This window comes from Schistocerca gregaria, chromosome X, assembly GCF_023897955.1.
Source record: "Schistocerca gregaria isolate iqSchGreg1 chromosome X, iqSchGreg1.2, whole genome shotgun sequence".
Lineage (NCBI taxonomy): Eukaryota > Metazoa > Arthropoda > Insecta > Orthoptera > Acrididae > Schistocerca > Schistocerca gregaria.
In genome coordinates, this window is record NC_064931.1 from 409,588,837 (window position 1) to 409,605,802 (window position 16,966).

At 36.5% G+C, this 16,966-nt stretch overlaps 2 protein-coding genes across 6 annotated transcripts in view; one reads left to right on the top strand and one right to left on the bottom strand.

Annotated features, from left to right (window-relative positions):
* Positions 1-13,997, bottom strand: part of LOC126298610 (WD repeat-containing protein 6) — a 268,743-nt gene extending 254,746 nt beyond the window's left edge. The window contains exon 1 of one of the 3 annotated variants that reach the window (XM_049990014.1): positions 13,353-13,997. In XM_049990014.1, coding sequence (XP_049845971.1) covers positions 13,353-13,440 — 88 coding nt within the window. In that variant the 5' untranslated portion in view covers positions 13,441-13,997. The remainder of the gene's footprint in view (positions 1-13,352) is intronic. The other 2 variants (XM_049990015.1, XM_049990016.1) reach the window with 2 other exon arrangements.
* Positions 1-16,708, top strand: part of LOC126298611 (uncharacterized) — a 48,584-nt gene extending 31,876 nt beyond the window's left edge. Inside the window, exons 2-6 of one of the 3 annotated variants that reach the window (XM_049990018.1) lie at positions 15,133-15,230; positions 15,360-15,622; positions 15,860-15,917; positions 15,991-16,062; positions 16,327-16,708. In XM_049990018.1, coding sequence (XP_049845975.1) covers positions 15,133-15,230; positions 15,360-15,563 — 302 coding nt within the window. In that variant the 3' untranslated portion in view covers positions 15,564-15,622; positions 15,860-15,917; positions 15,991-16,062; positions 16,327-16,708. Of the gene's footprint in view, positions 1-14,938; positions 15,021-15,132; positions 15,231-15,359; positions 15,623-15,859; positions 16,063-16,326 lie in introns of those variants that run through there. The other 2 variants (XR_007552629.1, XM_049990017.1) reach the window with 2 other exon arrangements.
* The last annotated feature ends 258 nt before the right edge of the window (positions 16,709-16,966 follow it).

The following is a 16,966-nucleotide window of genomic DNA, read 5'->3' on the forward strand; positions in this document are numbered from 1 at the left end:
ACAATATTACTTATGTCAATTACAGCCTCAGACTTCCATTCAGAACCAAGTTCTTTTAACATTGCTATTGAGGACACTATGTCGTGTTACAACACCTCAGCCTAAAGCAAGGCTGTTGGGCATGTGTATGGAAATTGTGTGGCCCTGAAATTTCTTCTCTTCTATGAGGCATACAGCCTGTAACACATTTGTAGTTTCATTGAGAGGAATCCTCTTATACAGATTTTTTAACATTTCTTCTTTGTCACACAGTTCCACAAATTTCTTATGTATACAAAGCTGAAATAACTTCTTCCAAGTTTGGGCAGTTAAGTGTACATACAACAATTTAAGCAGCTGTTCTTCATGTACCCCACTCATAATATTTGGTACAGTGGTAAGTAATCTCTGCTGCTTTGCAGTTCAAAATTGGATTACAAAGTATTGATGTAGATGTAGTAATGCTTGCATCCCTTCTGATTACAAAAAATAAATTCTGGACAATAAAAGATTTTCTGTTACTTTTACCAACTGATAAATATGGAGAGCTTCTTATTCAGTTGGATATTAATGCTCACCAGCTGCACATACATACCAATATAAGTCATAACAATATTATTTGAAGTGACTGTTTATATAAAGTGTAAAACTAAGAAACAGCATTACCTGAGCAACATTGAAACAACTGAAGTGTGGAAGGTGTCCTAGATGTTGCAAACTATTGAATGTCTGACCTCAACAAAATGGCTCCGAGAACTATGCAACTTAACTTCTGAGGTCATCAGTTGCCTAGAACTTAGAACTAATTAAACCTAACTACCCTAAGGACATCACACACATCCATGCCCGTGGCAGGATTCGAACCTGCGACCGTAGCGGTCGCTCGGCTCCAGACTGTAGTGCTCAGAACCGCACGGCCACTCCGGCTGGCTGACCTCAACAATCATGGACTGGGAGCACAGACAAACCTCAACTCAGGGATCCTGCATTTTCCAAATGTGTACATAGTGGGTATCACTTGAGCTCCTTGATGTTTTCCCCATTCAGCATAATATATAGGGCAAGTGCAGCTTAAGAATGTTAGGACCTGGTGAGGAGTAACCTTCCAGCAACAAACACTCCGCTAGTTTTTTTTTTTTATAAGAAAAAAAAGAACCTTACAAAATAAATTGAATCATTTTTACTGTCAATGAAAACAACTGGGAGATCAAATAAGGTTTCTATAGATAGTTTATGCTTACAAAATCACTACTTGTGGGTCACTAAGTAGAACAAATATGCCTTGTATTGTGTAAATGATAATGGGGAAACAGGACTGATTACATACATGCAATCATAATCATATTCCAAGGCCTAGATCTAAATGATTCCTGGGCAGAAATGCTACTTGAACACTGTACTGCATTGGTGGGTTTCAAAACACACAGGCTAGTAATCCTAACTTTTTACACATTACAGCTTGTGGATGGGAAATGTTTAGGCCTGATGATGTAATTAGTGGTGGTTTAATGGGATGCTGCATAGCTAATTGGAGAGTAATTTTATTCATGTTTAGGGACTCTAATATTGAGTATACATCCAACACTAGTATATGAAACAGCAGAGATTATATGAACCTGGAATTATTGATGTTTTTAATTGTACTGAGGCCAAAAACCACATGAAAAGTAGCAATGACATCAGAATTCTTTGGTTGAATGTAACAGCCACAGACAAGTTTGTTACAGATCAAACAGGCTTTAATAAGTTGCATATTGAAGATTCAAAAACCGTTTTGTCTGGTGATGATAAAATAACTATTTTCATGCTTTTTCGTTTTTCAGTGTGTTCTTGGAAAGTACCATGTAACTTGACTACATTTTGTTAGCCTGTTACTATATCTTGCTAGTATACTGTTGGGATTTTCTTTGGGTATTAGCAAGACCTTTGACTGTGCACATCACTCTTCCATAAATTCTAATGTTTCTATCTCAGTGGCACGCCATTTGTATAACTGGAGTCTTACCTCCGCAACAGAAACAGGGTTCAATTAGAAGACTACATCACAGGAATAAAACAATTATCAAGAGTCAAGAAAAATCAAATATGGCATCTTCCATGGTTCAGTGAATGGTCTGCTCCATTCTGGCATGCTTTAGTGACCAACCCAGATCTTTCAAAAAGCCTTCAAAGACAGTATAGTTTGCTGACAAAATATGGATATTGATAAATGGATAAAGCTCAACAACGCAAAGCACAGCCAAGATATTAACTGAACAGGTTTAGGTTTATAACTGGTTCACAGCTGTTAGCTTAACTCTTAAGCTCATAAAAACCAAACTTACACAATTCTATGCTATTAATTTCTATTTTACAGGTGCAGCAATACACTAGATTTATAAATTAATGGAACTATTGAATAAAGAGCAATAATTAGCACTTCAGTGGCCATGCCTTGTATGTATATTTTGTAGCTTTTACACCATACTTAGTATTTGAAATATTTTGCCCGTTTCATTGAGAAGTTTTAGATGAGAAGTTTTTATTGCATGTACATATATGAGAAGGAAGCATTTCACATAATCTTTTTCTCCATCATTTCCTTTGTTAAAATGGTAATCAGCTGTGTGTTGTTTCTCCTGCTTATTGTTCAGGAGGCACTGTTGTGGTATTATCCTTCAGTACTTTCCTCTACAACCTCTGTTTCACGACACATCATTTTTTGAGGATGATATTCTCAAAAATTTCTTGCAAATATGAAAATAATTGGAACGTGCAGCTAACTTGGTTCCTCACCTTCTTCACATGCCAAACAATCATGTATGGTTAATAAGCTCCTCAATAAGTTTCCTCCATTCTGTCCTCTCCAATGTGGTTTTTACCAGCCTCTAACTCTAAGACTGCTTTTGTGGATCTCTTCTTTGTCTTTATCCAGTTGAGCCTTCATTGACTATACCTTTTTTGCCAGTGTACCAGCATCAACCCTGAGAACATGTCGGGGTCATACTGTTCTCCCACATTTTACTGATCTTAAAAATAACAGCACCTTGTATAAGATGATCCAAGTCAGCATTTGTTTTAGATCACCACGTACCTCTAACATCATGGTTAGTCTCAGATCTTGCACAGCAGCTTGCCTTCAGATATTCTAACCAGCTGCTCATCAGTACTCATTAATGTTCAGGTTTCATATTAATAGCGTACGACTGACATTATCATTACGTTGTATATTTGCACTTTAATCTGTCTGTTTAATATCCTGGTAGCCAGTAACTTCTTAAATGTGTGGAAGCACCCACAACTGTTAAAGATTTCTGTTTTTATTTCAGTTGGCACTGAATTTGGCCAATATTAAATCCCTGATATTCAGAGTTATGAATGTGTTCAAAATTTAAGCCTGCTGCTGATAATCTATTTAGGTTGTTATTTTTCTTCCTGGTGAGCATCATATATGATCACTGCAATAATAGAAAGCACTCTATGTCGTGTGGCTGCTTGCATCTTACTGTTCTCTTTTTGGGCCTCCTCTTCTGCTAATAACTGCAACATCATGAGCATATGCATATATCTGAGTAGACTTCGTACCTATGTTACTAGAAATTTGAAGTTTTCAGATAACGGCTTTCAAAGTCAAAGAATTGTAAGAAGGGTGTCCATTTGTCTCACTCTTTACTGAGGCTAAACCAAGTACTTAATTCTCCATCAACTCATAATGCAGCCTTGGAACCAGTCATGGTTGCTTGGAAGAACGAGATTGTTTAACATACATATCTGGTATATACAGTAATAACATACCATATCCTTCCTGCTGAAATTATCAAATATCTCCTTGAAGTCCACATACAGGTTAAAAAGCTGAAAATTATATATCTGATCTGTTGTTGACCTACTAGAGAAAGCCAAACTGACTAAATTTTATAGATTACTTTTGTCAGTGTAACTTCTAGTAATTTTAACAACAAGGTCCCCTTTTTAGTGTATTGACTGAATCACACCTCAATTTCACTCTTTCTGCAATTATTCTATCAGTGCCTGGCACTTTGTAATTTTTTAGTCAGTCCATTACCTCAATTACTTTCACTGAGTTGGGCTCATCAATCTTTGGATCTGCAATATAATAGGACAGCTCCTTTCTTCCAGTGAGATTGCCTTTCAAAATTCATATTCTATTAAAATAATGTCTCCTTCTGTCCTGCATTTATTGTTCACCTGTCAGCAAAGTTCCCTCTTTATCATTTAGACACTGTTGGTTTAGGTCCATATTATTGAGCTCCTTCCTCACTTTTCTTATAAAATTTTGTGCTTTCATTCCTCTGCTAATGTTCACACATTTCCTTTGCCTTTCTCCTCACAGCTTCCCTTTTTGGCCCCGTAAACACCAATGTTTCCACAACTCTCTTTTCATTGTATATTGTCTTATTAGATCTCGTATTTCACTGTAACAATCTCAATCCAACTTCCTCGATTCAAACAGAATATTCATTATTTACATAAGACCAAAAGAATCACCAGGAGAGGAGAGAAAAAGTGCTGCTCAGTGCAGGTACACTGAAAACATGATATTCATTCTAGAAGTCTCAACAGGAACTAAGCTATTATCACACAGAACTGCACAAATATTATTAATGAAGACAATTAGAAATTATGAATACGTATTTGGGTGTGTGCCCAAGCATCAACACTGCGTACGTTACATCGCAGAAACCAAATATTTCAGCCAACAGCTGCAGGTGTGCCACTAACTGATTAATAATTTTTTTAATTATTCAGAAATTGAGTATACTTATACTGTAGTGATGACTTAATGAATCTATGACATACATATCAGCATTCTTGTAATTCCATATCTTATATACATTGTAAACAACTTAAGAGTGTGGTCAGACATGTTGCTAGGATAGCATCTTCAACAGTCAGCATGGTTGAACAGAGCTGAGAAATTATATTATCACATGAATGACAATAGTGGGGTGCTGGCAGATAAGTGTCAAAACGAACTAGGATAGAAGAGGCAAGTTCATTAAATATCTGGACTTCTGTTGTTCATGCAGCCTGCCCCAAATCTTTAGAGCCAAAATAATATAAATGGTACAAGATAATAAACTGCATTCTTTGAGGTAAGAAATTAATCATCAGAAATGAATATTTAATTTTTTACTGAAGTAACAACTTAACACCTGCAAGCAACAACTTAAGCTAATAGCAGCTTTTCAGAATGATGTCCCAGTTTCAATGCATGCATTACAACATTATAAACCGACAATAATGAAATGTAGATTGAAAAACATTTGGTCCCATTGCTTGCATAAATTGCTTATGATAGTGGTGTAATTGATGCTTCATCAGTTCTCTCCACAATGTATTCTCTGAAATGTGCATTTCACAGACTAGATGGTGAATGTTCCTAATCGAATCTTCTACCATGTGATCCAAAAACATCTCCTTCAGCTTGAGCACCCAAATCTATTGTAATTTTCTATTCAGGACAGTAAATTTTATCCCTAATTATGGTGAGCCCAGTTGCAAAACATTTCTCTGTACTTCAATTTGGCTTTCTGGTCACTACATCCTGCACCACAATACATGAAATAAATGCATTTCAGCAGGTTCCTCTAAAGAATAATGCTACTTTAACAACTAATCATGAATAGTCAGTACTGACAACCTCCACAACTGACACATCCCAAATGATTGTGCATTAATGTTTTATGGCTGTGCAACTAATGTCAACATAGCTGACAGTTGTCCATTGGGATACATAGTGTACAAACATGTTCCTCATGTACACTGCTTATTTAGGACCTTATACCACCTGCGATCCTGGATTGTAAGACCTAGACTGGTGTAGACAAGGCCAGTGACCATATTATGCTATCCATGAAAAATGCACACAAAACTGAAATTGATCAAGAGGGCAAGAATAAAACAGATTCATCTTACAGACAAGAATAGTCTCATATGGTGTGGAGAAAGAGTAAGTTCGAAACTCCAGCAAGTAATGAAGGAACCCAAAACATATGACAAAATGAAGGAAATAATCAGTTCGTGCCTGCCTGAATCGGTTACTAACATCCCTAAAGTAAGCATCACTGGATTCTGAACACTATTCTATTATTGATCTAGGAAAGGACCACACTGAAGTAGCATGCCATACAAGCTGCTCAAGATGAAGAAGCACACAAAGTACTTTGGCACAAGCACATAAAGTACTTTGGCACAACTGCAAAAGTTACAAGACACAGAATACCACCTATATTCATGATATAATAGACCAGCATAGGAGCTAAATCAAATGCACGACTTCTTCAAGAAGATAAACAGGATCACACGAGAATTAAAAGCATGCACATGGGTGATAGCAGATGTAAATGGCAATCTTACTGGTGACAAGAAATAAGTAATACTTAGATGGAGACAATACTGCAGAATATTGCAAAGTACATTACATCAAGGAAGAGAACATTTGCACAAAATTAGACACAAAAGCTGATATTCTACCCTGTGACCTTGAGAATGCCTTCAATCATTTGAAAAACAATGAAGCCCCTGGTACAGATCATGTTTCCAAAGAAATGTTGACTGTGATGGGAGAGGAAAGTACGCATACTTGAGAGGCAATCCATGAATTTGAGGCAGATATTTGAAAAATGTATCAAGATCTGTATACCAACTTTTCTTTGTTTCCTAGATTATAAAAAGATTTTGACTGTGTCATGTGGAACTAGTTATCTGCGCAGTGAATTTGGAATTCCAAAACATGTAGCATCATTATTAAGATGTCTGTAGAACAGTCATTCTGTGACCATAAAGGTGGATGGTGAATACTTGGACTCTTTTGATGTGACAAATGGAGTTGGACAAGGCTGCACACTGTCTCGTCAGCTCTATACCATCAGGATGGCTGGGTTGGTGCAATTTCAATTGGCAGCAGGAAAATCAACAAACTACACTTTGCAAATGATACAAAACTAATTACAGGAAATGAGGAGAAACCTACTGATCTGATCTCCAGAGTGAAGACTATTAGTTTACTTTCTGGTCTAGAGATAAACATAAAAAGCCCAAACTAATGGATCTCAGTCACTGTGATTTAGATTAAATCAACTTACAACTTGCTTAAAGGATCTGAAGGTAGTGAATGATTGTGTGTATCTAGGATCACTTATCAATGACACAGGAAAGTGTGATACATTAATAAAATGATGAATCATCCTTGAAAATGCCACAATGGTCAAACTCACTAAGATCTAGCAGGATTAGATTAGATTAATACTTGTTCCATAGATCATGAATACGACACTTCGTAATGATGTGGAACGTGTCAGGTTAATGAAAGATGTCTGTACAAGATATTACATTACACAAAATATTGCATGACACTAATGCTTAAGTTAGTTTTTTCCCCCTCCCTTAATTTATATCTAAAAATTCAGCCAATGAGTAGAAGGAATTGTCATCTAGAAATTCTTTTAATTTATTTTTAAATGTTGGTTGACTAGCTGTCAGGCTTTTGATGCTGTTTGGTAGGTGACCAAAGACTTTTGTGGCAGCATAATTTACACCCTTCTGTGCCAAAGTCAGATTTAACCCCGCATAGTGAAGATCATCCTTTCTCCTGGTGTTATAGCTATGCACACTGCTATTACTTTTGAACTGGCCTGGATTATTAACAACAAATTTCATAAGTGAATATATATACTGTGAGGTTACTGTGAGGATCCCTAGATCCTTAAATAGATGTCTGCAAGATGACCGTGGGTGGGCTCCAGCAATTATTCTGATTACACGTTTTTGAGCAATGAATACTTTTCTACTCAACGATGAATTACCACAGAATATGATACCATACGAAAGCAGTGAATGAAAGTAGGCATAGTAAGCTAATTTACTGAGATTCTTATCACCAAAATTTGTAGTAACCCTAATAGCATACGTAGCCGAACTCAGACGTTTCAGCAGACCATCAATGTGTTGCTTCCAGTTTAACCTCTCATCAATGGACACACATAAAAATTTTGAAAATTCTACCTTAGCTGTAGACTTCTGTTCAAAGTCTATATTTATTACTGGAGTTGTGCCATTTACTGTACGGAACTGTATATACTGTGTTTTATCAAAATTTAAAGAGAGTCCGTTTGCTGAGAACCACTTAATAATTTTATGAAAAACATCATTTACAATTACATCACTTAGTTCTTGGTTTTTGGATGTTATTACTATACTTGTATCATCAGCAAAAAGAACTAACTTTGCATCTTCATCAATATGGAATGGTAAGTCATTAACGTATATCAAGAACAGTAAAGGACCTAAGACCGAACCCTGTAGGACCCCGTGCTTGATAGCGCCGCCCCCCCCCCCCCCCCCCCCCCCCCGTTTGAGGAATCAGCTGTTGTATTAACATTACATGAACCACTTATTTCAACTTTCTGCATTCTTCCAGTTAAGTATGAATTAAACCATTTGTGCACTGCCCCCTCAAACCATAATGATTTAGCTTATCTAAAAGAATTCCATGATTTACACAGCAAAGGCCTTTGAGAGATCACAAAAAATACCAATGGGTGATGTCCGGTTATTCAGAGCATTTAATATTTGGTCAGTGAAAGCGTATATAGCATTTTCTGTTGAAAAGCCTTTCTGAAAACCAAACTGACATTTTGTTAGTACTTTATTTTTACATATATGGGAGGCTACTCTTGAATACATTACTTTCTCAAAAAAATTTGATAGAGCTGTCAGAAAAGAGATTGGGCGATAGTTGTTGACATCCGACGTATCCCCCTTTTTATGCAATGGTTTTACAATGGCATATTTCAGTCTATCGGGGAAAACACACTGCTCCAAAGAGGTATTACATATGTGGCTGAGAATCCTACTTATCTGTGGGGAACAAGCTTTAAATATCTTGCTGGAAATGCCATCAATTCCGTAAGAGCTTTTACTTTTCAGTGAGTTTATTATTTTACTGATTTCAGAGGGAGAGGTTCGTGGAAATACAGTTGTTTCAAACTGCACAGGTATGGCCTCTTCTATTAGAAGTCTTGGCTCTTCTAGTGAAGATCTAGATCGTACTTTATCCACAACATTTAAAAAATGATTATTGAAAATATTTCCAATTTCAGATTGTTTGTTAGTACACTTGTCATTCAGTTTTATGGCACTAAAGTCTTCCTGTGCTCTTGGTTGCCCTGTTTCCCTTTCAATAATATTCCAAATTGGTTTAATTTTATTATCAGAGTTACTGATCTCAGACATGATACACATGCTTCTGGACTTTTTCATAACTTTTCTTAGTACCGCACAATAGTTTTTATAATATTGAACAATTTCGGGGTCAGTACTCCCTCTTGCTGTTAGATACAGTTCTCTTTTACGGTTGCAAATATTCTTATTCCTTTAGTTAGCCAAGGTTTTTTATATGTTTTCTTGGAATTATGTTTCACTGTTTTCTTGGGAAAACAATTTTCAAATACCCTTAAAAATGTATCGTGAAATAAGTTATATTTCAAGTTTGCATGGGGTTCCATGTACACTTCATCCCAGTCTAGCTCCTTTAGTCTTTCCCAAAAATTGGCAGTATTTATATTGTTAATTGAATGCACTGCTTTGAAATTCTGATTTGATATACTGCATGGAGCTATGCCATGTACATGCAGGACCAGGTATCATCCAAAACAACGAAGATGCACTTGGTGGAATCACTGGTGTTTCTTTTGTTCTTGCACACATGCAAGACATGGACTGTGTAAGCTAGTGGCAAGCTCCTAGTTAATGCCTTTGAGATGTGGTGTTGGCAGAAGAGGTTATGCATACTATGGACACAAAGAAGAACCAGTGTGTTTCACAGTTATATATATATATATATATATATATATATATATATATATATATATATATATATATATATATATATATATATATATATATATATATATAATTTTTTTTTCCTTCCTGAGTGTGTGACATTTTAAAGTTAAATTTACCAGTTCTCCTGCTGATTAATAGTTGTCATGTAACTTTTAATTTACAAATAATTATAGCAACTCATACAGTCAGAATAACTACTAATGACTAGGTATAATTTTATTTTTGTAAGTAACACAAATTAGTTTACTCCTGTGAAGCATGTGACAGAGAAAAGAACAGAAAAAAACATTTATGGAATTTTAGAAAATCTTCTGAAGTTTTGTAACAAATTTTATGTATAATATTTTCACTGGTAGCCATATCCTTTCATTATGATTGCATGGTAATGACACTTTATTTCTATATTTGTGCTAGCCATGCACGGGTTTGTTACTTATGTGACTGTTAAGCATATGATACTTAGTCCATAAGAAATTTAGTTACAATAGAGCTTAAAAGTGATTGAAATTTACCAAAAGAACACTATGAAGCAAGAGTAAAGACTTATTTATTCCATGAAATTAGTAGACAACCCCATGATGGTACTTACACTGCCCAAAAAGTTGTTGCAGGGAGGTACACAATTACTCCACATTTCTACAATCACAAACGTACATTAACTATCAAACAAGACAACTGTATACTTAAGGCTACATTCATAAATAGACATTAAATACCAAAGAAGGTAACAGTATATCCAAACCTAGTACTTAACACAAATTGTTCTCAGAAATCCTAACAAGCATAACTCAGTTCATCCCTCCTTTCAGAACATATTCATGCCTGTCATCTGGCCACACAAAGATGGCACTGTAAGTTCGTCTCCTCAATCTCATCTTCTACATTTGGCATACCTAACAACTATGATAAAAAGGCCTGTATTAGACTCAGAATTGATAGCTGCTAATATCACATATATAAAAAGCCTTAATCACATCACAGATAACATACAGGGTTATCAGGTCTTTCCTTTCATGATGTTTCATCAACAATTATTTCCTTTTCTTGTTGGTGTCAGTTTGCAGTAGATTTGCTGTTATGCCACTGCCTGTTTATTGTGTTACATTGGCAGTGCTTTTTTTAGCTCTGCAGACTGCTTTTCCCAATACTCGAGGAGAAATTTAATGAACATTTGTATCTTGTTGCTGCTTTTTAAGTTCTTCTCACCTTCGCTGACGAAGTTCCTTTCCTGCAGCTCTTATGTTGCTCTTCCTTACCTCAACAATGTCACACTGCTTTTCTTCTTTTGGCAAACATCTCTGCCTCTCTCTTACTTCTTCACCTTACAATGATTTACTGACTCACCTGCTAACTTCTTTCTCCAAATTTATCCCAGTTGTACGAGAGATGGCCACTAGATTTTGTCAATATTTGGAAGAAAGATCAGGCTTGTCCCATGCCTAACAACATGAAACTTACATAATGCTACACCCCAAATCCAGTAACAAACAAAATTAGATGAGAACTGTTTGTTCGAGGTCTCAGTCATTGATGAAATCAGAGAACAGAAGTTCTCGATCCAGAAGGCACAGTTTGTTAGGCATACGACTAGAACTGTATGTCCAAACATATTGTTGGCATCCATTTTTAATAATTTGGGCAATGTTTCCAGGTATTATTCCTAGATTGTAGGTGCAACTATCAATTCTAAATACTTTGGGAAATACTTTCCTCTTGCTCCGGGAAGAAAAAAAGGATTAATGCCACATGCCTAACAGAAATTTTGCAGTTTTCATGTTTGCTGTTACACCAATCTTGGTACATGAATTTCTTGTAGTTATTTTTGTTATATTTGGAAAATATGTATATTAACCTTTCATTTCATATGTCGCTTTAACTAGTTTCTTAAAAATTGAAATAACGCATATATTTTCCAAAATATTGCGAGAGACCACCATTGAAGAACTTAGCATTACAAAAAGTTTACCTTCCCATGTCAGCCAAAGATTCTTCCACTCTGTTGGACACATTTTGAGAAGAGAAGGGGATAGTAAGAAAAGATCCCTCTGGCAAGGTAAAATTGAAGATAAAAGAATACGAGGCAGAGGAGCAAGTAGATGGTTAGGTCAAGCAAAGAATTGGCCTACCATTTCAAAACATATTAATAAGAGCTGAAGATCACTGTGGATGGAGATATCTAGTTGAAGATTCAGGTACTTAGTAAATGGAGAAATGAGATCATGACACTCAGCAATGAGTAAACTGACTGATGATGATCACCTGAATATTCATTTCAAATTATTAGCTCATTTTGAAATTTTTTATTTAAAATCGTCTACTCTCCTTGTAATGTTGAACTTAAATGTTTGGAATGTGCTGTACTCTTTTGAAATGATTTTTAAGAACAGGCTGACTGTCCACAGAATCCAGCCAAATACAGTCAAGTGTTGAAATATGAAGCATTGGCTGATACCTGCTGTTAACCATTTGAAAAGATAGGACCATGATCCATACCACTTTGGTTTCATCTAGCTACAGCCATCAGAAACCAACATTATCAAATGTGCAGAAAGTTTAATGAAGGTGTATGTACATGAGGTAACTACCCACATGTGTACAGCTCACCACTAACCACAGGAGGGAGGTACTACAGAGGCTGTGACAAAAAGTAAAGTGAATTGTCAGCCTCTTGTGAAAAGGCAAAACCAGAATTCTCAAAAAAGTGACAACTGGGTACTTTTTTGGTGAGAAACCAGAATCCACTATCTGTCAAATGTCAATGCAAGTAATGCTTTCAGATTACAATGTTCAAATATTTCTGTATTTCCTCATGGAAATTCTATTGTGTTTGTCTCTAGTCATGATATCCTTGATTCTTATACCAGTGCAGAAGGTAAGACTTACACCTCATACAATTTTACTTGGCCTTGTGTACAAAATGCAGGAGCAACTGACCTAGCAAATCGAGTAAATGCAATAATTTTCTTCACAAATTAACATTCAAAAGTCATACGAAATAATCCAAGGGAAGCAGTCGTATTGATTACAATGGGCATATACAGAAACACTGAACAATATAATTAAAATTATTAATCTAAAAAGACTGACGTTGCTCACCTAATAGATGTAACAATGCAGCAACCGAATATTTAAGTGGCAGTGATAAAGGAAATTTGCCAGGGAGATTATGATTGTCGCACCCAAAATCTAACCCATTAAGAATTTATTTCATGTTACTAATCAAAACATTTCTGGTTTTCTGGAAAGCTTTGGGATGTCTTACACACTTACTACTAAACATTGTTAATTTGATTCACAAATATTAAATTAATAGATGCCAAAGTTTCCCAGCATATTATTCCTACCCACATGAGCATTAAATTCTACTAGTCAACATTCAAAGCACTTTATTTATAATATGAAAACTTCAATTACAGCTGGATTCAATGCTGGAAAGACTGAAACAAATATGCAAGGCAGACAACTCGTGTTAACCGTTGTCATGCAGCCCATCAAGTAAATGTCAATGAGAGAGAGATAATTACCTGTCAGTACGTAATCTCCGTAACATTTCACACACGTTACATCCGTATTGATGTACAGCGACTCAAAAGTAATGCGGGGTTCGCCCATCTTCTTGAATATTCCAATATTCGTAATAAAATTTAAAGTAAAAATTGTTAACGCCAAAGTAGCATATCATCTAAATATGTACATAAACTGGTGAAAATCGTAATGAGTAAAAACAATCCCACTGCCTAACTATGCAAGAAAGAAGAACGGTGCATTGGTAATGAAGTGACAGTGTATCATTAAGCACAAAGTGTAGTAGCTCACAGTAGATTTAGCATCACAGAACCCGCATTTGCAAATAATTTTGACAAGGTTAAAAACACGTCTGCATGGCCTTTTTTTTAATAGAATTTCATGTTTGTAAACAAACGAAACAGGAATGCCACACACGATCAAGTTATTTATTGAAGACACCAACTGCCGGTATTACTTAAGTCTTCGTAGGTGGCGCGTGATAATATGTTTTGTGAAAGTTGGACTATGTGCCAATTTTACTTGTGTTATCACAGTTTTCAACTTATTATTGAATGAAGGCACGTTTGTAGTGCGTTGCAAACATGTTCGGTTAGTAACTGGATTCCAAAGTTGGCAACACAAACCAGTGTTCACAGCTTTGTCGAAGCTACCAGCTTCGTATGAGCAGTTGCCAGCGGGCTCGTGCGCATGCGCAGAGCTGAATTCGCGTATGAGCTGTGCCTCCCTCCCGCTTCTGGCTACTTGGAGCGTGGCTGTTTGGTGTATGAGCAGTAGCAGCAAGTAGCCAGAAGCTGCCCGGAAAAATTTTCCTGGCGCGCCCAAGTTGCCAGATTCGCGCATGCGCAGAGCAAGCCGAGTTATAGTGGGTCTTCGTTTACAGCTCCCACGTCAAATGAAAACGAAACAGATTTCTGTGGCCGGGAGCCATCAAGTGAATTAATATACATTCTCATAACCATGAAAGACCAAAATAAGTTAGTAGTTTCAATTTTATGATTTTATATTATTTCCACGTTATTAGCAATCAACCATTAATGTCTTAATGAAGCTATTTCTGTCTGTTTTATAGAGAAATTTGCTTCAGTTAATTTTTTCCGCCGAGGCAGTTAGTTTATTTGAAACGAAGTGTTTCATTCCGCGCTATTGGCTGCTTTCAACCTCGTTCAATTTAAAGTGCAAATTTTCATTTTCTGGGACGAATGATGTTATACCTATAAAGAACCAAACATGAGAATACAGTACTGGACCTTCAAGAAAATTGGCATCACGAGAACCACATGAAAAGCTGAATATCAGGTACTTCAGAGAAATGTGCAATTAGAGCGGAATGAAGCATTTTAGAATGGTTTATGAAATACCGATGCTGCTATGACACTGTAAGCCGGTATTACACGACGGTCCGCCGCGAACGGTACTGATCTGTCGCGACAGCCATCTAGCGGTAGAACGGGTGAAGCTACGAAAATTAGCAGACACATTATCCGCGCGCCGGAATAGAGAGCAATTCTAAATTCCCGTCAACCCGCGCATGCGCACTAGGCTGCGAAACTTGCGCATCCGCAGAAGCGAGTACCACAGTGCTTTCTGCTTGTTCTTTGTGTATGGTTGGGTGTGTAGAGGCAAATTACAGTTTTTCGTTTTGGAGATTTTCTGCATATTTTTCAGTAAGTTGGTTTTCATAAATGCAGTAAAAAATAGTACTTTTTGTCAGTTGTTTTTCTTTTATACTAGCTGTTTGTGAACGCTTATTGTTCTATTTATTGCTTTATATTCTAGAAATGGAAAGGAACAAACAGGCTTTAAGCATCCTCATTCAGACGTACAGAGAAGAAAAGTGTATGTACAACCCGCAGGACCCGCTATATCATAATAAGGTACGTCGGCATCGTTTATTTTTGAGTAATATGCATATTATATTACACGATTATTTTCGATTCGTATATCAATGCCTTAGCTTACGAAAGTTCACGTTTGATTTCATTGCATCTCTTGCTTTATTTCAGAATGCCAGGAAAGAGAAACTGGCAGTGATAGGCAGTAAAGTTCGCGCAGTTTTGCCCAACGCAACAGATGACTGCAAAACTCGATTCATGTCACTGCGGTCGCACTTTTGTGGAGAGCTAAAAAAAAAATTAGAGTCAGTGAGCATAGTGGTGCAGGGGCAAGCGAAGTTTACGAGCCTGCTGTGTGGTGGTTCAATGCTTTGAAGTTTTTGAAGGACTACGTGACACCGAAGAAAACAGTGACAAATATCCCAAGCCGTATGGTAAGTACGAACATTTTGTTGCTTTCCTTTGTAGGAATTCTGCTTCCTGTAAGACAGCTTATTCTGATTACAGGTTGTAGATGGATATTCCAGCTCAAGTAGTATATATGCTTATATTAGTGAATGGTATTTTGGAAAACAAATCACGCTTTAATACTACCATGTGTTTTCGCATTTTTCAGTGTTATGAGCGGTTCACAATCTGCTTTAGACTAACATGGGCCTTTAATATTTCAGATACCACAGTCACTCTCATTAAATCCATGTAGCACGACCGACTGTCAATGGCTCTTGTGTAAGTATTTACCTACATTTAAATAAAAGTTGTAAATAGTAATTGCAACAAGTGAATAACACATCTATTTCAGAATACTGAGGTGTCCACAGTTACTGAAGAGACCATAGTGAATGAGGGATATATTGAAGATGACAACAGCAATGTAAGTGCATAAACAGGATTCTCATGTATGTCAATGACAGTTCATTAGCCATGAAGCTCTGTTGACCAAAAGAATGTAACACTTTGATTGTATTGTATATATTTGCTTCAACAAAATAGTACTTCACTTTCATACAGGTTACTTACATTACATATATTTTACACAGAGAACTTTAAACAGGCCACTGTAGTTTACATAACCACTTTAATGTTAGATATTGTAACACATATGTAGCACAATACTGTATCAGTTTTCTATTTCCAGTACTCCCAAGACATATTTACTGTGGACTTGTCAGAGGGCAGTACATCTGTGTCAACACCATCACCTCTAAGTGAGCAGCCTTATGCTTCAGTCAGAAAGAGGCGTAGGAAGGACACTGAGAATGAATTAGCCACCTCAACATTGTCAGTCTTAAGAGACATTAGAGTTTCAAATAGTGGCAGTAATGAAGATGACAAGTTTGGGCAGTATGTTGGTGCTAAATTGAAGAAATTGAAAGAAAATCCAGCAATTAAGGCTGACGTGAAATTGAATGTCATGAAATGTATCATGGATGGCATACGTAAAGAAATCTGTAACTGATTTTAAAGTTAAGGCATTGCATTTCTTTGAGTTATTTTTAAATAAAAGATTGCCTTTTGTACATTATTGCTGTTAAAAGTTGTACATCTTCACGGCTTCCCACTGCCATGAAACATAATCTGTTGTACTAAAGAATTCACAAAATTTTTCTCGCACTTCCCTGGCACACAGTGACATGCAATTTCCACTCTGCTGGGGTGCGCCAGAGAGAGATTTCTCTCCTCGCCAGGAACCATTGTTTATGGTGCACAAGTCTATGTTTTCTGTATCAGCAGCTGTCAGATATGTGGTGTCTGCCTCTTCAATCAAGTAGTTGTGC